Source organism: Eulemur rufifrons, chromosome 28 (genome assembly GCF_041146395.1).
Source record: "Eulemur rufifrons isolate Redbay chromosome 28, OSU_ERuf_1, whole genome shotgun sequence".
NCBI classification, from domain to species: Eukaryota; Metazoa; Chordata; class Mammalia; order Primates; family Lemuridae; genus Eulemur; species Eulemur rufifrons.
The window spans coordinates 23,643,681-23,664,606 of record NC_091010.1 but is presented as its reverse complement, the minus strand read 5'-3'; the positions used below and the strand labels follow the sequence as shown (position 1 = coordinate 23,664,606).

At 38.3% G+C, this 20,926-nt stretch overlaps 1 protein-coding gene across 2 annotated transcripts in view; it reads left to right on the top strand.

Moving 5' to 3' along the window:
• MYPN (myopalladin) overlaps window positions 1-20,926 on the top strand; it is an 84,911-nt gene that overhangs the window by 54,614 nt on the left and 9,371 nt on the right. For both annotated transcript variants that reach the window (XM_069460335.1, XM_069460336.1), the window contains 7 exons: window positions 3,745-4,341; window positions 4,706-4,844; window positions 10,496-10,717; window positions 15,568-15,717; window positions 16,658-16,740; window positions 17,922-18,048; window positions 19,922-20,129. In XM_069460335.1, coding sequence (XP_069316436.1) covers window positions 3,745-4,341; window positions 4,706-4,844; window positions 10,496-10,717; window positions 15,568-15,717; window positions 16,658-16,740; window positions 17,922-18,048; window positions 19,922-20,129 — 1,526 coding nt within the window. The remainder of the gene's footprint in view (window positions 1-3,744; window positions 4,342-4,705; window positions 4,845-10,495; window positions 10,718-15,567; window positions 15,718-16,657; window positions 16,741-17,921; window positions 18,049-19,921; window positions 20,130-20,926) is intronic.

Here is a 20,926-nt window from a genome sequence, read left to right as displayed (position 1 = left end):
TGCCTAAATCAGTGAGGTTTGTTTGTCTCCGATAATTCTAGTGCACAGCCAGTACAGCAACCACTGCTGAAACCACAGCACATTTACTCAGAAGTGGTTATTGTAAGTCGTGATGCGCTGGCAAATGTTTGCCAACCAACAGGGGCCTGATGTTTAACGTTTGCCAGTTTCCTCCCACCATAAGGAATTTCAGGCTACCAAGAGAAAGTCGTTGAAGGGGTAGTTAGGAGGACATGCACACTTTCTGTTCTTCAGAGTCTGTGACAGCTGGCTCCAGCACACACTGCCCGAAATTGTCACTGCCAAAACTGTTTTCGAAAGTACTCAGTACAGTATCCCAAATTGGTCGTGTTGTATTTGTCTGACATTTTATCTCAAAAATTCAAAATCCCTAATATATTCTTTTGTATTCCTTATAATTCTGAGACTCTGATATTCATTTGAACAAATACTGAAATTAACTTTTGTAGTTCAGAGACTAAAAAATACAATACTTATTGATCACTTATATGTTTGGGGTGATTTATTTACCAATTTTCACAACAACATTAAGAGATATTATTATTACTACTTTACACATGAAGGAATCGGGGTCAGAAAAGCCTAGAACCTACCCAAAGCCACACAGATAATGAGTGGCAGGGCCAGGATTAGGACCTGAGTCTGTCTGTCCGCAGAGCCCATATGCTTAAATTAAGTCATGGCAAAAGGGAAGCTATTTTAAGGTAACCAGAGAGAGCTGACAAAGCTACAGAAAGAAAGCTTGGGTATAATCCTGATTTCAGAAATACTCATAGAAACGAGAATTGAGCAGCTGAGTTTATAGCAATTTATGACAGGCTGTTACTTTAAATTAGAGGAGTTACTCAGGATTTTAGAACTAGTATGCTTTGTAATGAATTTTTCTTTTACTCTTTCATTGCACTTTATACATGTATTAGGAAATGGTAAATAAGTTCTGTATATTATTTGTAAATAACCACTGGTTATTTGTGTTATATGAATGTGTGCCCCACTACATTGTTCAGCCCTCAATAACTCATATAGTCTCAGGCATACTTGTATCTCCCACAATACCTAGCATAGTAGACCCACAGAAGACTCAATAAAAGCTCACTGAATAATAAAATTAACACTTTGCCCTGATGTAATGAGTAAATTAATCCAAACAGCTGTTTTAAATCTCTTCTGAAACAAGATAGAGGTTTTATTAATGGAAAAAAATGTTCAAACAAAAAGATATTAGTCTCAAATGAATTCTTCCAGAATTTTAGACAATCAAAATAATTTAGACAATCAAAATAATCAAAATAATAAGGGCTGACATGTCATGTGAAGTCTTACTTAAAGGAGAAGACTGGATCTTAGCTTTTATTCAATTGGCAGTAAGAGAAAATAAGAACTATTCAATACCAAATGACTTCCTGGCACCTCTTCATCATCTTTTTCTTTCTAAGATTACATAATTTTCATGTACTACCTTCTCTATTTCCATAGCCACAATAAAATATTTCTACAACATCATCAGATTAAAATTTACTCAGGCTACAAACACGTTCTGAAAACCACATAGCACTCTTTATTCTACAGCATTCACAGAATGTGACCTGCCAAGCATGAGATCCATCAAATGGATCAAGGCTGCCAAACTCTGCCATTCAGGAGAATCTAACCTTGAATGAGTAACCAAGGGAAGACCCACATAAGATACCGCAGTGCTTCAAGGCCACTGGTTTCGTGTTCTTTGGAAATATGTGTTGCCTCTGGGACACAGAGGGTGATATGCTGCACATGAGATCTATTAAAAATGAAAAGCTGGCCGGGCGTGGTGGCTCACGCCTGTAATCCTAGCACTCTGGGAGGCCGAGGCGGGTGGATCGCTCGAGGTCAGGAGTTCGAGACCAGCCTGAGCAAGAGTGAGACCCCGTCTCTACTAAATATAGAAAGAAATTATATGGACAACTAAAATATATATATACAAAAAATTAGCCGGGCATGGTGGCGCATGCCTGTAGTCCCAGCTACTCGGGAGGCTGAGGCAGGAGGATCGCTTAAGCCCAGGAGTTTGAGGTTGCTGTGAGCTAGGCTGACGCCACGGCACTCACTCTAGCCCGGGCAACAGAGTGAGACTCTGTCTCAAAAAAAATAAATAAATAAATAAAAATAAAAATAAAAATGAAAAGCTTCTGTATTTTCAGACCATCAGAAAGTCAACACCAGCAGAAACTGTGCTAATTGTATATATTTTTCTAAGAAAAATTTAACAAAGATATTTCTGCTTCTCTTCATTGCTGAATCTTTCTTTTTTTCTTTTTCTTTTAATATTTCCTTGGTCTGAACTGAATCTTTCATCTGTGAAGAAATGAGAAGGTTTAATTAAATTTTAATTACATTACTCTCTCAGCTTAAACACTCACTTCTGAAAAAAAAAGAGGGAAAGAAAGTGACTATGCCAAGCGGCTAATACTTTTCAGTTTTTAGTTTAACTCAAGACAAGAGTTTTTTTATGGATGAACAAAATATTGCACAGTACATAGGATCTGACAGCAGTAATGGACCTGGCAGTGGGTCCCTATTTTGTGAAATTACTTTTTCCACATATGATGTCAGAAATGTTCACGAAGGGAAGGAGAAAGGTCTTAAACTCCAAGACTTGGGAAAATCAAGATTTGGAGAATTTCTGGTTCAGCTGTGTTGCTGTTGGTGTTGACTTTCCTGATGGACTGAAAACACAGAACCTTTTCATTTTTAATAGATCTCATGTTCAGCATATAACCCTCTGTGTCCCAGAAGCAACACATATTTCCAAAGAACATGAAACTAGTGGCCCAGAAGCACTGTGATCTCTCGTGTGGGTCTTCCCTTGGTTACTCATTCAAGTGTAGATTCTCCTAAACAGCAAAGTTTGGCATCCTTGATGACTTTATGCATATATGATTTTAAGATATTTTGTTGCAGTTTCTTTCTTAAAAAATAATTAACTGTTTTGTGAAGAGAAATTAAATAGACTGTGGGACTTAAGGCAAATCACGTAGTACCTCTGTGACCCAGGTTCCTACAAATGGAGAAATTGCTCCCAGTTTGATCTTCTTTCTCCTTTTAGAAACAAGAAAATTCTGAGTCAATATTTATTTATGGTGACAATATAATTTATCATTCAAATCAGGACATTTCTGAGAGTGAAAGTGAGTGCTATTAATAATTATGCCTGGAAAAGAGGTTAAACCAGGACTGTCCTAGATGAATCCAGACATGTGGTCACCTTATCTACAAAGCTTTGCTGTCAGGAGAGGATAAGAAGCACTAAGACACATCCAGTTTCTTTGCTAAGGTTTGCTCTAAAGCAAGGCAGAGTGAAGAATACAGCGTGTTCTCTTGGAGAATTCAGCCCCTTTCGGTAACTCACGTCGGCGTGTAGCTCGGTTCTGAAGCTGGGATACTACCTGCTGGTCATCAGAATTTTGAGCACTGCCAACAAGAGGAACATTGTCTCTACCTCCTTTTTCTAATTAATAAACACTCTATATTGCACAACTCCAGGGTCACAACACAAAGAATGCAATGTGAATGATGCCCTTGGGAAGAAGGAAGGACAAACAAGTCACTGGTGATTGATGAGCTGATTCCTTGCCACTCTGGTTGTGTGTTCTTAATCAGCATCAAGTTATTAACTGTACATTTCTGAAGGCTGAGGCCTATGATAACACATTTCCTTCTCTCTCTCCGCTCTTGTTTTGTGTGCAGTGATTCCACTCAGTTACAACAGCTTCACAACCAAGTCCTCCTGGAACAACAGCAGTTGCAAAACCCATCTCCTCCATCTCCTAAGGAGTTTCCTTTCAACATGAGTGTTTTGAACTCCACTGCTCCCCAGCTGGTGACAACGTCCAGCAAACAGGTGAAGGCCCCTTCATCGCAGACGTTCAGCTTGGCCCGGCCGAAGCATTTCTTCCCTTCCACGAACACCACGGCAGCAACGGTGTCCCCTTCCAGCTCTCCGGTGTTCACCTTGAGCAGCACTCCTCAAACCATTCAGAGGACAGTGAGCAAAGAAAGCCTCTTAGTTTCTCACCCCTCCGTGAAAACCAAATCTCCAGGAGGGGTTTCCATCCAAAATGAGCCACCCCTACCAGGCCCAACAGAGCCAGCGCCACCACCACCACCACTCACATTTTCCATCCCCAGCGGAAACCAGTTTCAGCCCCACTGTGTGTCCCCAACTCCTGTCTCTCCCACCAGCCGGATTCAGAACCCAGTGGCTTTCCTCAGCTCCGTTCTGCCTTCTCTCCCTACCATCCCGCCCACCAATGCCATGGGGCTGCCTAGAAGCGCGCCATCTGTGTAAGTGTCCTTGCGGTTTCTCAATGTGAGAGATGCCAGTTAAGAGGAGATGTACATGTAGAATAGCTTGATCTGGGACAGGACTCTCATTGAGTGGCTTCCTAGATAAACCTATCTCTTAGACACAAAATGGATATTCACCACCTTAGGATAAAGAGTGTGATTACTTTGAATAAATTTTCATAATTAAAATACCAAAAAGACCTCTAGAAACACAGATTCTCTGTACAGTGCTCTCAACTCCGTAAGTGTCTATCTAATGACAGCCAGTATCGGGCTGTCATTTCAATCCGTCTGATTTCTCAGCCTTTGTACACTGGCTAGTGCTTTTCATGGGTGTGTCAGGTGTGAATTTATTTTACAGGCCATCCCAGGGATTAATGAAGAAAAGTACAAAGTCTCCTCAACCCGTGAACGATGATTACATTCGTGAAACTAAGAATGCAGTGATTCTAGACTTGGGGAAAAAAATGAATTTCAGTGATGTCAGATCAAACCAGCAGGTAAGATTGTTGGATTCAGATGACTTATTGCAATTTTATTATAAGGAATATATTTTTGCTTAATTCAGCCCTTGGATCCTCAGGTCATCTGACCTCGATGAGGTTGATGCTGCAGCTTAGATGGTAGAGCACAGACTACCCCAGGGTCATGTAGGAAACTCATCCATGTAGATCTGCAGTTCCTGATTACCCCCAACAGTTAACTCAGTTTACTTGTTTACAAGTGTTTACCACGAATAGAATATATTCAAGAAGGAGAGAGATTAGATAGTCTGTTGTCCATTCCAGCAATCCTCAGCTCAAGTTTTGGCAAACACCATCATGTCTTTGAGATACTTCCATATCTGAGCCTTGAGATGATCTAGACTTTAAGGAACTCTGGGGTTCTAAGCTGCCCTTCAATCTAATGTGCCTGGAAGTCTGATCACCAGTTCCTATCAATCCTTATATTAGGTTGAATCATGCGAAATAGCCATTAGGCAACATCCTGTGGTTCAACCTGTGTGACTCCTTACTTTCTAGTAAGTATTTACACTGAAAGAAAAAGAAAAAAGCCACATGAGTACACCATTCAAACAAAAGAAAGATAGATAATTTTCTTGTTTGAACCACTTATTTTTGCTTTTGATAATCAAATAGTTATTTTTAATGTAGTTTCACATTTTAATGATCTAACTCTGTTTATTCCCCAAGACAGGAACTGATAAAATCTCTTTTAAAATATAACAAAACAATATGCCAAACATTATGGAATTTGTCACCTAAGTGACCCCTAGAAACAAAGCTCTAGATTTCCCTGCCCGTACGCTGTTTTCCTTAGTGTTCCTACATCTTACTTCCAGTAGAGCCATGGATATACAATATTTTGCAATTATGTTATATATTGGGAAACTTTTTCTGAGTGAGCTCTTTTGAAAATGTGCTGTTTAAAGTCTTTTAAAAATTGATTTTAAATTATTAAACAGAAGCAGAATATTTAAACTTGCTATAACTGAGTATACTTTTCATATATTATTTCACCAAATTACATCTATTTCTGGAGGTAAATACCAAGGCCACTATTCTCTTCCATCTTCTAGACAGAGAAACTGAGGCACGAGTATCAGTCAGTGGTGAAACTACAACTAGAGCTGTGGTTTCCAGGACACTTTCACATTTTCCCTGAAACTCTACCGCCTTTTCCTGTTTTATGACAATTAACTTCAAGCCCCATAAATGTTGCTCTGTTTAATGCAGATTTGTTTTCCTATAATTCTGTCATCACATTGTGGTTGTTAATGCTTCTAAGTGTCATTGAAATCAGAACTGTATTCAGCCTATGTCGTTTACAACTCAGAGAGGGAGCAATTAGAACCCTCTAAATATGATACCAGCTCAGCACATGAGCTGTTGGATTTTACTTTTATAGTTATTCTGTAGGTAGATCCAGGCTAATCCATTGCCCAAGTCTAGGGGAAAGAAGCGTTTTTCTCCTAATTACCTGAGATGTGAGTACATGTAAACAAACTTTCCCTGAGTTGAGTGCCATAAACCTAGTAGAACTCTCTCTCTCTTAAACCTCCATCGTGAATTAACTTCTGGACTAATAGCAGGAACAAGGAAAGTCTCTAAAAACATCTTAATCTTCTCCATCTGAACACCTGTGACATGTGTCAATCTTCTGAGAATTATGATTCTAAGAATCATTACAGTTGGTTAATTACAGAATTGGTCTTAGACTGCATTCTATGCCATGGATAACGAAATCCATGCTGCATAACGAAATTCAGGAAACTAAGGAGCTATCTGAGATGGAATGCTTGCATTTGGTTGGCAGTGTTGACTCTGATGAAATTTTGGGAAATAATATTACAATATATTGTTTTATCTGTTGCTGCCTTGGGAAATGATAGTGAAAATGTCATGAAGAACTGTCTAAAATATATTGTGGCCCACGTTGGTGAGGTTAAGAAGAAAGCTCAGAAAAGTGTAAGAACACTAGACAATCAGAGAACAATCAGATAGAGGCACTGTGTATTGGTTGTTGTGTATACCTGCAGTCTGGAGACACAGGAATGAAAATAATCTGTTTTCTCATTTCCAAATTAGCCTACACATGTCGGGGGTTGGGGAGCAAATAATTCCTTCTCAAGAATATGCATTTGTTTTGCTTTATTTTGCTTTGAAAACTTTCAGGCCCAGAAAGCTGGATTCTCTTGCCCTGTTTTAGTCCCAAGCAAGTGAAGAATAAACTGTCCTAGAACTTTTGGATGGTCTAGCATTACCACATTGTGCTGAGCATGAAAATAAATCAGAAGTCCTCACACAATGAGTACTACTGATTGGGAAAATATTTCCTCTCCAGAACTCAAAATTATAAATTATATTTTAGGCAATGAGTTTTCTGTGATATATCTACCACTTTGTATTTCTCTGTTGTAATATTTCAGTGTTTACCCTCTAACAGGTTTTGTATATTAATTAGCAATTAACATTTGTTGATTCTTAGAACTTTGTGAAATACAAAGGTGTCATACTTTCAGACGCTCACATTTATTAAAATTTTTAGCTTTCTAAACTGGCAACGAAGTGTCTTTGGGTTGGGGATAAGCCAAGAGAGAGGTTTCCTGCTTTCTCGATTGTCGGCTGCATCATTTCCTCTTTCGAAGGGTGCCATTCATCGCTGGTAGATCTTGATGGGACATCAGCAAAACCTAAATGGTGTAGGTTAGTGGGGTAAATCTGAGAGGTCAAAGGAACCCAGGATTGTAAAACATGATGGAGCCTTCATGATGAATAATTTTAATTCACACATGACTTACCACGATGTTCTGCACCCGGTAAATATTTGTTGATTGCTATGTTGATTGTTAATTTCTAATCTTCATGCCCCCCCCCCATCTAATAGCTTATCCTAACTTTCCTCCTTGACCTCATTTTTCTGGAAACTTTCCCATCTCTTTATTCTGTTCACCCACCGGCTTGCTTTTTTATTAATCCTGCTTTAAAACTCTCTGCAGTACCCAGATAGTGCCCTATATGACAGAGGGAAAAAAATAAGTACCTAATTTTTGTTCTGCCTTTTGTTCACCTAATCTCCTTCTCTAAGCTGCTCAGTCATTGCCTCTATTTAAATCTTACCTCTTTCATCTCTTACCATGAATTCTTTATGACAGTCCTCTTTTGTGAGCAAATGGTCATGCCATCCATTCTTTTCTAATAAGAATTCCACGTTGGCCTTACATTGCGGATTGTAAGGCCACTCGTTTTAGGTTGCCTACCTTGAGCATTGCAGGACCCTGACTGCTGCGATAGTGAGGTGTCCCTTTGTCCTCTGCCATGGGCCACAGAATGCACCAGCCATGAGCTCCCTGGGGGCTGGGATTGGGGGATGTCTTGTTCATTGCTGCATCCCTGTTGTGACTGGCACAAAGTAGATACTGAGTGAATATTTGCCGAATTAACACACAATTATGGCATTTACATTAGTTTCAGATAGGATAATGAAACTTTTAACAAGTAGAAAAGTTTGGATTTGTTGCATATCTATGGAAAATATCTCACTTGACTATACAAATTCTGATCAGAGCTAATTATGGGTACTACCCAGCATGATATCTATCCATTTAAATCAGCTGATTAAAAAGATGAAAACGTTTAAAAACATGCTGAAACTAAACAAATGTTAACTGAACTTTTAAGTAGAAAGTAAATCTGTTCATCTTTTAGTAATTATTTATTCTTAAATTCAAAATTTGGATTAAAAGTATTTTATGCAACCTCCTTGAAGGTAGAGTCTATGTTTTAAAGAATGTTGCATCCTCAGTGCCTATAAGAGTATTTAGCACACAGTAGGTACTTACCAGGAATTTGGCAGCAGGGACAAGGGGTAGGCTATGAAAACTGGTTATTTCTATTGAAGGCAATGCGTGATCATTAGATAAATAGTAAAATGTATGTTAACCTTGAAATTTACCTAGGAATATTTTATCTGCTGTCTCCAAACTCTTGCAGTCCCTGGAACAAAAAGGAGAACACTTTCTCTAACATACAATACTTTCTTTTAGTGCACGTCATATCCAGAAAGGGTTGGGAATACTATGAGCAGGTTTTCTAGCTGGTTTGATCCTATTTGATTACTGGCCCCTGAAGCCCAAATTTGGCACCCAGAGTAGAGGAAGCCAGTGGTGAACTCAGGCAGTGAGTGTTGGATCATGGTCCATGCCTTGGCAATGCCATTTCTGATTGAGATGTGTCATTAGACTGTGGTTCTCAACAGAAGGAAAACCCTCTCTACCAATTTGAAGAAATTCTTTCAATTCAAAGAAACTTTCTGTAGATGTGTCCCAGAAATCAAATGTTTCAAGCTGTCAAATTATCAGCCTTAAGAGGATTATCTTTAAAGGGAAAAAAAAAGGTTATATTTTCAAGTGGCATATTCTTCTGAAATAAATATTTTTAGCTTTTCATCTTTTTTCACAGAGCAACTGTTATTCTATGCAATTTATGAGCCTGAAAAGGATGGGTCATTTATCATTGATCTGATTACTATACAGGCCAAATTTACAGAGAAAACAAATTCTTTCCTTTGAGTGCAGATGTTGGCTACGAGCCACTGACACACGAACTCCTGTTTTTACTCACAAAGGAGATGAGGCAAGGGAAAATGGAGAACACAGCATAAATTCAGTATTGGAAATTTAAAATGCACATCCACTGGAAGTGGATCGGTAGTGAAACCTTTGTGCAAAACATTACAGAAAGTACCTTTAAATTTAACTGAAACATATTGCTTGTGTTTGCAAATTTCCTAATGAAATCTGAGTCATGTCAGTCATATCTTAAAATGACAACTTTGATTTATGTGTAGTAAGAATAGTTATTTTGGGGACAAACTATCTCTTAGTTGCAAAGCACTACAAAAAACATCAATTCCTGCTTTGGGGAAGGTGTGTATCTTTGTTAACATTTCAAATGTAAAGATTCTGTGTTTTAGCAACAGGCCACATACAGTTGCATAGTTTCCTTATTCCGTGGCTCGACTTCCCAAATATTTAATGAATCTTTCATGGAAACTCCTTGATCTATGTATTCTTATTTTGTTGCTCATCTGCAATTTATATATTATATTACACATTTGGTACATTAAACAAGTATTTCTTAAAAAGCAATTTATCATTATCTCCCATTATCCCTTTAAATTTATCCAGCGGGGCTAATTCTTCTCCCGCTCCTGGCAATGTCAAATGCAAGGCAATCTTAAAACCTTTTGGGCCACCTTTAGTTCCTATCAAGTTCCATGGTTACTTTGTGGTAAAATAACAATCTTGATCCCTATAGACAGTTCTACATATTGAAAAGAACACCAATAGTCGTTATGGAAGTTATGTCATCTTCATTCCATTCCCTACAATATTCTACTGGGGCTCCAGGCTCAAGGTGAGGAATCAGGATTCCCTAAGGCAATTTGGTATTAGAGACGCTATAGAAAGAAATGTCCTTTAGTGCTCCATGGTGAGAAAATAGAAATAGAACATGCCTGGTTTATTGGAGTTCCATGGTATAAATCTAAAATCTGAATCTTGAAAAGTTGCATCCTCAATTACACTGATGGACATGTTCTTCCTCACCATATAGAAATTGAAATTGAAGCATGTTTGTCACTTTGACAGGAGTACAAAATTTCAAGCTTTGAGCAGAGGCTGATGAATGAAATAGAGTTTCGCTTGGAACGAACTCCTGTTGATGAATCAGATGATGAAATCCAACATGATGAGATCCCCACGGGCAAGTGTATTGCTCCCATCTTTGACAAAAGACTCAAGCACTTCCGGGTCACAGAAGGCTCTCCAGTCACATTCACCTGCAAAATTGTTGGGATACCTGTTCCGAAGGTAAGGGATGATGACCAGCCAATTGGCCAACCAACAGCATGAAACTATAGACAGTGTCTTCAAGAAAGTTTTTTTTTTTACACTTTTTTCTTCCCTTTTTTTTTGTATATCTTATTGATTGTATCATAATTATATATATTCCTGGGGTATATGTGATATTTTGATTCATGTATGCAATGTGTGATGATTAAAGTAGGGCAATTGGAATATCCATCACCTCAAACATTTACCTTTTCTTTGTGTTGGGAACGTTACAATTTCTCTTCCAGCTATTTTGAAATATACAGTAAATTTTTATTAACTATAATTTCCCTATTGTACTATCAAATACTAGAATTTATTCCTTTTATATAACTGTGTGTTTGTACCCATTAACCACATCTCTCCATCGTCTTCTCTTCCCTACCTTTCCCAGCCTCTGGTAACCACCATTCAACTCACTACCTCCATGAGATCAATTTTTTTAGCTCCTACATCTGAGTGAGAATGTGTGATATTTGTCTTTATGTGCTGGGCTTATTTCACTTAACATAATGACCTCCAGTTCCCTCCATGCTGCTGCAAATGACAGGATTTCATTCTTTTTATGGCTGAATACTATTTCATTTGTATATATACCACATTTTCTTTATCCATTCATCTGTTGATGGACACTTAGGTTGATTCCATATCTTGGCTATTGTGAACAGTGCTGCAATAAACATGAGAGTACCAACAGAGTATGAGCATTCCCTTTTCTCTACATCCTCGCCAGCATTTGTTAGTTTTTTGTCATTTTGATGATAGCCTTTCTATCGGGAATGAGATGATATTTCATTGTGGTTTTTGATTTGCATTTCCCTGATGATTAGTGATGTTGAGCATTTTTTCATATACCTGTTGGCCATTTGTATGTCTTCTTTTGAGAAATGTCTATTCAGGTCTTTTGCCCATTTTTAAACAGATTATTTCTTTGAAGCTATTGAGTTATTTGAGTTACTTATATCTTCTGGTTATTAATTCCTTGTCAGAAGGATAGTTTGCAAATATTTTCTCCCATTCTTTAGGTGTCGCTTTACTTTGTTAATTATTTCCTTTGCTGTGCAGAAACTTTTTAAGTTTGATGTAATCCCATTTGTCTATTTTTGCTTTTGCTGCCTGTGCTTTTGAGGTCTTATCAAAAAAATTTTCCAGACCAATGTCCTGTAGCATTTTCCCAATATTTTCTTTCAGTAGTCTCATAGTTTCGGGTCTTACACTTAAGTCTTTAATCCATTTTGAGTTGATTTTTGCATATGGTGAAAGATGGGTATCTAGTTGCATTCTTCTGGATGTGGATATCTGGTTTTGCCAGCACCATGTATTAAAGAGACTGCCCTTTCCTCAATATATGTTTTTGGTGACTTTGTTGACAATGAGTGGGTATAAGTGCATGGATTTATTTCTGGATTCTCTGTTTTGTTCCATTAGCCTATGTGTTTGTTTTTATGCCAATACCATGCTATTTTGGTTACTATACCTTTGTAGTATAATCTGAAATCAGGTAGTGTGATGCCTCCAAGCTTCGTTCTTTTTGCTGAGGATTGCTTTAGCTGTTCATGGTCTTCTGTGGTTCTATATGAATTTTAGGATTGTTTTCTCTATTTCTATGAAGAATGTCATTGGTATTTTGATAGGTATTGGATTGAATTTATAGATCACTTTTGGTAGTATAGGCATTTTAACAATATTAATTCTTTGAATTCTTGAGCATGGGATATCTTTCCATTTTTTTGTATGTCCTCTTCTATTTCTTTCATCAGTGTTTTATAGTTTTCCTAGTAGAAATCTTTCACATCTTTGGTTAAATTTATTCCTAGATATTCTGTTATTTTTGTAGCTATTGTAAATGTGATTGTCTTCTTGATTTCTTTTTCAGATGATTGCTGTTAGTGTATAGAAATGTTACTGATTTTTGTATGTTGATTTTGTATCTTGAAACTTTACTAAATTCATTTATCAGTTCTAAGAGTTTTTTACGGAGTCTTTAGGTTTTTCTAAATATAAGATCATGTCATCTGCAAACAAAGATAATCGACTTCTTCCTTTCAATTTGTATGCCCTTTATTTCTTTCTCTTGCCTAATTACTCTGGCTAGGACTTCCAGTACTAGTGAATAAAAGTGGTGAAAGTGGGTATCCTTGTCTTGTTCTTGATCTTAGTGTAAAGGCTTTCAATTTTTCTCTGTTCAGTATGATTTTAGCTGTTGGTTTGTCATATTTGGTCTTTATTGTGTTGAGGTATGTTCCTTCTACATCCAACTTGTTGAAGGTTTTTATCATGAAGGGATATTGAATTTTATGCTTTTTCAGCATTTATTAAAATGATCACATGGTTTTTGTCCCTGATTCTGTTGATGTGATGTATCACGTTATTGATTTGCATTTGTTGAACCATCTTTTCATAGTTGGGACAAATCTTACGTGATCACAGTGAATGATCTTTTTTTTTTTTTTTTTTTTTTTTGAGACAGAGTCTCGCTCTGTTGCCCGGGCTAGAGTGAGTGCCGTGGCGTCAGTCTAGCTCACAGCAACCTCAGACTCCTGGGCTTAAGCGATCCTACTGCCTCAGCCTCCCGAGTAGCTGGGACTACAGGCATGTGCCACCATGCCCGGCTAATTTTTTGTATATATATATTTTAGTTGGCCAGATAATTTCTTTCTATTTTTAGTAGAGACGGGGTCTCACTCTTGCTCAGGCTGGTCTCGAACTCCTGACCTCGAGCGATCCACCCGCCTCGGCCTCCCAGAGTGCTACACAGTGAATGATCTTTTTAAGTGTTGTTGAATTCTGTTTGCTAGTATCAATATTTTGTTGAGAATTTTTTCACCTCTGTTCATCAGGGGTAATGACCTGTAGTTTTCTTTTTTTGTTGTATCTTTCTGGTTTGGGTATCAGGGTAATGCTGGCCTTGTAAAATGAGCTTGGAAGTATTCCCTCCTCTTTAATTTTTTGAAGTACTTTGAGTAGAATTGGTATTAGTTCTTTTTTAAGTGTTTGGTAAAATTCAGCAGTGAATCCATCAGGTCCTAGGCTTTTCTTTGATAGGAGACTTTTTATTACTGCTTCAATCTTGTCACTCGTTATTGGTCTGTTCAAGATTTATATTTCTTCATGGTTCAATCTTGGGAGGTTGTATGTGTCCAGGAATTTATACATTTTTTTCTAGATTTTCCAACTTGTTGGAGTATAGTTATTCATAGTAGTCTCTATTGATCCTTTATATTTCTGAAGTGTCAGTTGTAATGTTTCTTTTTTCATCTCTGATTTTTATTTGGGTCTTCTCTTTCTTTTTTTTAAGTTAGTCTAGCAAATAGTTTGTCAATTTTGTTTACCCTTTCAAAAAACCAACTTTTTGTTGATCTCTTGAATTTTTTTAGTCTCAATTTCATTTATTTCTGCTCTAATCTTTATTATTTCTTTTGTACTAATTTGGGGTTTGGATTGTTCTTACTTTTCTAGTTCCTTGAGATGCATCATTAGTTGTTTATTTGGAGTTTTTTTTTTTTTTATGTAGATGTTCATTGCTATACACTTCCCTCTTAGTAAGAAAGTCTTATCAGACTCTAGTGAAGTATCCATAGAGGGAATGAAAACCAATACTAGAAAATTAGCAAAGCCTTGGCCAGTCCCGGTGGCTCCTGCCTGTAATCGTAGCATTCTGGGAGGCCAAGGTGGGAGGATTGCTTGAGCTCAGGAGTTTGAGACCAGCCTGAGCAAGAGTCTCTGTTAAAAAATAATAATAATAATACTAATAATAAAAAGAAAATTAGCAAAGGCCAGATAATTTGACTAAAAAAAATGACTATCAGGAATAGAATCATCAAATAGGCCAAAAAGAAATCAGACTTATGGGTAAGTTAGAATTTTAATAAAAGTTTAAAATAAATTTCTTAGTCATGATACTTATATTTGGGCTATTGACTCTCTTAGCCATCAAACTCACCAAATTGTTACTTTTCTATGTAATATCTATTGAATATCCACAGGGTGTCTGTTGTTGCACAAAGTGAGCTATATTTATATCATTACTATTAGGTTGGTAAATGCCAAAAATGTCATATCATTATCACTGGCTGCTGAAAAATCTTATGAGTCACCATATTTTTTGGCAGTCAGCAGAGAGAAGGATTTACACCTGATGAGGCTGTGGCAGGGGATTGCTCTCCACTCTACTTTCATAAACATTAGCAGGGTGTTATCATGTATAGTTAGGTAACCAGGAAAAGCAGTGGACAGCAGCTGCAACCAGTACTTTATCTTCTCTGTCTTTGAGAGATCTCCTTGACGCATGTAAAACTAAACATGAATATATATGTATACATATATATTTAAATTTTGGCTAGATGAGAAATTTAGCAAGTTAATCCTAGCCTCATTCCACTTAGTATAACAAACCATACTATCCTTTCAAGCAAGGTGAGCTAGTCTAGGTGCTGAGATCTGCAACTGCAAGAGACTTGAGCTTATAAAGCAGGTAATGGGAAAAGATCTAAGTTCCTGCTTTTCATGATTTTGCTTCTTAAGACATATCTGGTCCTTAGGGTAGCTTTTTAACTAATTATGAAGTACAAATAGCAGTCAAAAGCCCTTAGTCCTAAATTATATTGGATTTTTTGCTCAAATACTGTATAGGTACAAGTGGAGGGGCATATTATACCGTCATTCTGAATATGTTTTGTATCTTTTTTTCCAAGTGCTTTGTAAGGGATGGTTCGCTTATTGTAGAGATGCCAATTGGCCTTCACCTCACCCTACTCCCTAGATCATTATCCTCTAAAGATAATGGACATGCAACAGTGTATTTTCTCCTTGATTATCTTTCATCTCAGGTTTACTGGTTCAAAGATGGAAAGCAGATTTCTAAGAGAAATGAGCACTGCAAAATGAGGCGAGAAGGAGATGGGACATGTTCTCTGCACATAGAATCCACCACCAGTGATGACGATGGCAACTACACCATCATGGCAGCCAACCCCCAGGTGGAGACGCAGGGTTCTGCGCTGTGCTGCACTCTGAGGAAAGAGCGGTTGATGTCATTGTGAATGAGACCCTGAGAAGTGCGAGTTACTAAGGATTGCTGTGGAAAATGAATGAGAAGCATTGTGATTGTGTGTAACTAGAGCACAGCATCACAATTTAAAAGACTAGTTAGCCACTGATGGGTCACTCAATCCTTCAGCCTTTGTCAAGGGACATTTGTACTGTCTCTTCACTCTGTATACCTCCCAGGCCTGTGGGACTGTATCTTATGTTTAACAACTCATGATTCTCTTAGAGTCAGTAAGTCATTCTATCAAAGAATGATCTGTCACTTTTGTTCTTTAGAAAATAGGCAAATTACTTTGTAAAGCCTTGTGAATGTCCCTCAAACTCATAATGTCTTCTTTTTTGATTATTTTGTTTTTTAAAGTTGGAAGTCCATAATCTTCCACTTTCCTTTTCTGAATGAAGCCAAGTCTTAAAATTCCCCTAAAAGATATGGCAGAATAAATACCTTCAATTACTATTTGAATAGGAAGTACAGAACTATAATTTCCACTCTTATCCACGCTTCCTATGGAAATGTTAGTTTTGAAGACTCCTTATTGGGGGAAGTATAAAAAAATATTTGGCCATGCTCTCTGCATTGTGGCTGCAAATAATGTTAAGTACGTAAGAATTCAAATTCTTTTACATTTGTGCTGTTCATTTCTCAGCTTAAAAATGAAAGCCATTACAATACTCTTAAAAATCTCTCCCCCTGGAATATTAACAGTGATAAAAGAAGCCATATTATATTGTTTTTAGTGCTCTCCCCTGAAGAAAAACTCATACTAGTTAGCCAAAAGTTTCATAATGTTCTGGTCTGGAAAAATTTACAAACATTTTAAAAATGTGGGTTTCTTCTTATTTTAATCTTGTTCATTTTCTGTTTTTCAGGGGAGAATCAGCTGTTCTGGCCACTTGATGGTACAGAGTTTGCCCATTCGCAGTCGACTAAGCCCCTCTGGTCAGTCTCACAGGTAAGGGTGGTACAAATCCCCCTCCTCTGGGCCCCTCCCAGGCACTAAGCCTACCCACCATAATGAGCACCAAAGTATTGGATCTACAAATCATTACTTCCACCTGCATCATTAGCATCACCTGGGAGCTTGTTGGAAATGCCTCTAGGCCCCACCCCAGATCTACCAAATCAGAATCTGCATTTTAACAAAATCCCCAGGTGGTTCACAAGCACATTAAACTTTAAGAAGCACCACTTTTAATGATTCAAAATTTGTAACCTTCAGTAGCACCTGGACACATAATATATAAATCAGACCCTTTGAATTAAATTACTATCTTTTGTTTAATAAAACAGAAACCTTTAATGATTATATGTCTATCAATGGAATATTTTTGTTGTTGCTGTTGTCTCCAATGAAACAACTGGTTTTACTTTCTCTCTGATTTTACTAATCGCTAAGAAGAAGAGCCTGGCTTTCCCCTGGAATCTTATGGTGCCACAAAGTCTTAGCAAAGCATTCCATAGCTGCTGACACAGATGAATTAAATGTGACTTACTAAACGAACAAAAATAGTGTCGCATGTTTCAGATACAGTATTTCACCACGGTTGCAACTATACCTTCTTCTTCTTCTCCTTTTTTTTTTTTTTTTTTTTTTTTTTATAACAGCTGTTACCGTTGGTCAGTCTTATCCAGTTTAAGTTCATGGCCATCTTTAATGGCCTGCCATAATTTATAGCCAGGTTAAATTTTATTACTCAAAGACACAGGGATTGCAGCTGCCTTGCTCTGGGTAATAAACAGGACTTCTCTTTTGGCTCTCATTTGAGGTTCAGATTGAATACTGATTTATTTGTTTATTTTGATGACTTTTGAACAACTGGTCAAACCCAGAGCAAGGGGAGCTGAGCCACTTAACCCAGAATGACTTCAGAGAGAAAGGAGCTAAAGCCTGTTTATTTGATTACACATCTCCCGAGGTAATCCTACAGTGTGTGAGATGCTCACCACTTCGTGTTTTACATCAGCTCCACACCATTATCTATTATTTATTATTTACTGATGGTCCACAATCCCCCCCCCCAAAAAAAATCCATTCTCCAGGTCCTATAAACCATGCCTAAATTCCTGTGGTTGTAAGTTTGTACGTTGGTTTCTATGTTTAATGCCTGAACCTGAACATGTTCATTATTATAGGGGAAGATCCCGAGTTCAAGAAAGAGACAAAGAGCCCCTACAGGAACGCTTTTTCCGACCTCATTTCCTGCAGGCTCCTGGGGACATGGTAGCTCATGAGGGACGCCTCTGTCGACTGGACTGTAAGGTAGACTTTAGCATTCATCCTTGGCTCCAGATCTGTTCATATTTTGCATTTATTTTTGTTTATATTTGTTTTGCAGTATTTCTTCTTCAGGGGAAGATGGGATGGGGAAAGGAGAGAGATCACTTTTTATTCCCATAAGGCTCTTTTGGAGCATTTAATATCAGACAAAATTATTTTATGAAACTTTTAGATGTTTATATCTTAATAAAAATTACATTGGTATTGTATCAAGTTAACTCTGCTTTTAGAAGATAACCAAAGAGGTGGTATACAGTAGTCCCACTTTATCCAAGGGGAATACGTTTCATACTCCCCAGTAGATGTCTGAAATAATAGGTAATACTTAACCTATATATAGCATGTTTTTTCAATTTGATAACCAACATGGCTAATAAGTGACCAACTAGTGGGTAGCATAGACAGCGTGGATATACTGAACCAACAGATGACTCCTGTCCTGGGTGGCATGGTGAGAGATTTCATCATGCTACTAAGAATGGTTCAAAATTTAAAACTTATAAATTATTTATTTCTGGAATTTTCCATTTAATATTTTCAGATGATGGTTGACCTCAAATAACTAAAACCTCAGACAAGGGGGGACTATTGTAATTCTGACATTTTCCATACGGTGCCTGGAAAGCCTTTATTACTATTAATATAAAGCCAAAAGTGTGATTTTCACATCCTTGAAGTGAACTGCCTTTTTTTTTTTTTTTTTTTTTTTGAGACAGGGTCTTGCTCTGTCCCCTGGGCTAGAGTGCTGTGGGATCAGCCTAGCTCACAGCAACCTCAAACTCCTGGGCTCAATCAATCCTCCTGCCTCGGCCTCCCGAGTAGCTGGAACTACAGGTGCACACCACCACGCCCAGCTAATTTTTTTTTTTCTATTTTTAGTTGCCCAGCTAATTTTTTTCTATTTTTAGTAGAAATGTGGTCTTGCTCTTACTCAGGCTTGTCTTGAACTTCTGAGCTCAAGGGATCCTCCTGCCCCGGCCTCCCAAAGTGCTAGGATTACAGGCATGAGCCACCTTGCCCAGTCGAGGTGTAGCCTTTTAAAAAATTATAGCCATGAAAAGATGGCTCCAAGGCAGTTTATGAGAGCAGAAGCTAATTTCTCATAACAATCAACCTCCATCACACTTAGCTATTCTACATTCTAATTTTTCAAGTAGGCTTTAGTTGTACAGTGTAGATATCTCTCAGTACGAAGAGCAACTTAAGTCACCCTTTCTGCCCCGAAGATGTATGATGTTATGGAAGACTTAGATGCAAGTTAGTGGAGGTGTGAGGTTAAGCTTCATAAAGAGCCCACTTCTGTAGGTGGTTCTTACTCTCCCAGTGGCTCCCTAAATAATATTCTGATTGACTGTTATTTCCCCCCTCCCTAAACTCTAAAAGATTCCAATGGCTGGGTCCAAGCCCCAGAGATTCTAATTTAATGAGGTGAGTGGGCATCGGGATCTTAAAACACTTCCCACGTGATTATAATATGCAGCAAAGTTTGAGAACACTAGCCTTTCTCTTGGCCACCTCTTGCTTATGTGAGCAATATATCCTCTCTGAAGTTCATACTGCAGGCCTATTTTAATTATCTATTTAGCTTTTTAATTCTCATTTACTCAAATCTAGAATATAATCAAATAGGTTAATCATGACCTGAATTGGGGTCAAAATACCACACAGTTCAAGTTCATGCAACCGTTCATTCAGACCCCTCTTTCTCCCGATGCCCCTATGGAGAGGTTTCTTACCACCCGGTGTTTTCTCTCAGTATATATTTGGTGCCAAACAAGGATGAAGAATTCAGCCACCAAATAAATCTGCCTGTCATCAGTCTGCCATTTGCTTCAGCTGTCCTGTTGTTTATTAGGTGAGTGGCTTACCGCCCCCCGAGCTGACGTGGCTGCTCAATGGCCAGCCTGTGCTACCAGACGCCTCCCACAAGATGCTGGTCAGGGAAACCGGAGTCCACTCCCTGCTCATCGACCCGCTCACTCAACGCGATGCAGGGACCTATACATGCATTGCTACCAACAAAACCGGGCAGAATTCTTTTAGTCTGGAGCTCTCTGTAGTAGGTAAGGTTTGCTGCTGGTGGAACCCCTGAACATAACTCCCTCCACCCTTATTGCCCAAATATGCAGAGCCTCTGGCAGAATTCCTTAGTCCTTTGCCCCACTGAGTTCAGTCTGTTTCCCTTTCACTGTGGTAAGGGCCATATTGCCTACACTGGTTTCAAAGACGTGGGTAATCTAAAAATGTGATGTGGTACCTTTTGCATAATATTCATGCAATAAATGGGAGCCATTGTAATAATTAATTAACCAATCAATTGACTGTCACTAAATTCTGGTCATTTAGTGACCTACAGTCCATTATTCCTGGAACATATCAGGCTCTTTTGTTTCCCCCTGAGCTTTCATGCCTCTGCACCAATGGTCCCCTACCTAGAATGCCCTTCTCTGCCTAGCCGCCTCCTACTCACTCTCTAAGGCCTGACTCAAAATGTCATTGTCCAGGCACAGCGGATCCACGGAGACAACTGCTCCTTCCTAAATTTGTTCTGGCCAAATAAAGCCTCCTCTGTATTTCCCTGGCACATAGAAAAGGAGAGATTCATGGAGTACTTAGAGCCTTCTGTGTGTAATGGTTTACTTCTTTGCCTCCCTGAAGAGACGCTGAGCTTGTTCTTCCGTATATCTCCATCACCTGCGGATCTCCTCTGTGTATCCCAGTGCCTGGAACATGGAGGTGCTCAACACATGTTGAATCAATAACTAAACAGATAAAACCTTATAAGTGATGTGAACAAAACACTGTAATGCCTATAGATAAGGACAATAAGATATTGTCACCTCGGTGGTGCCAACCCTGC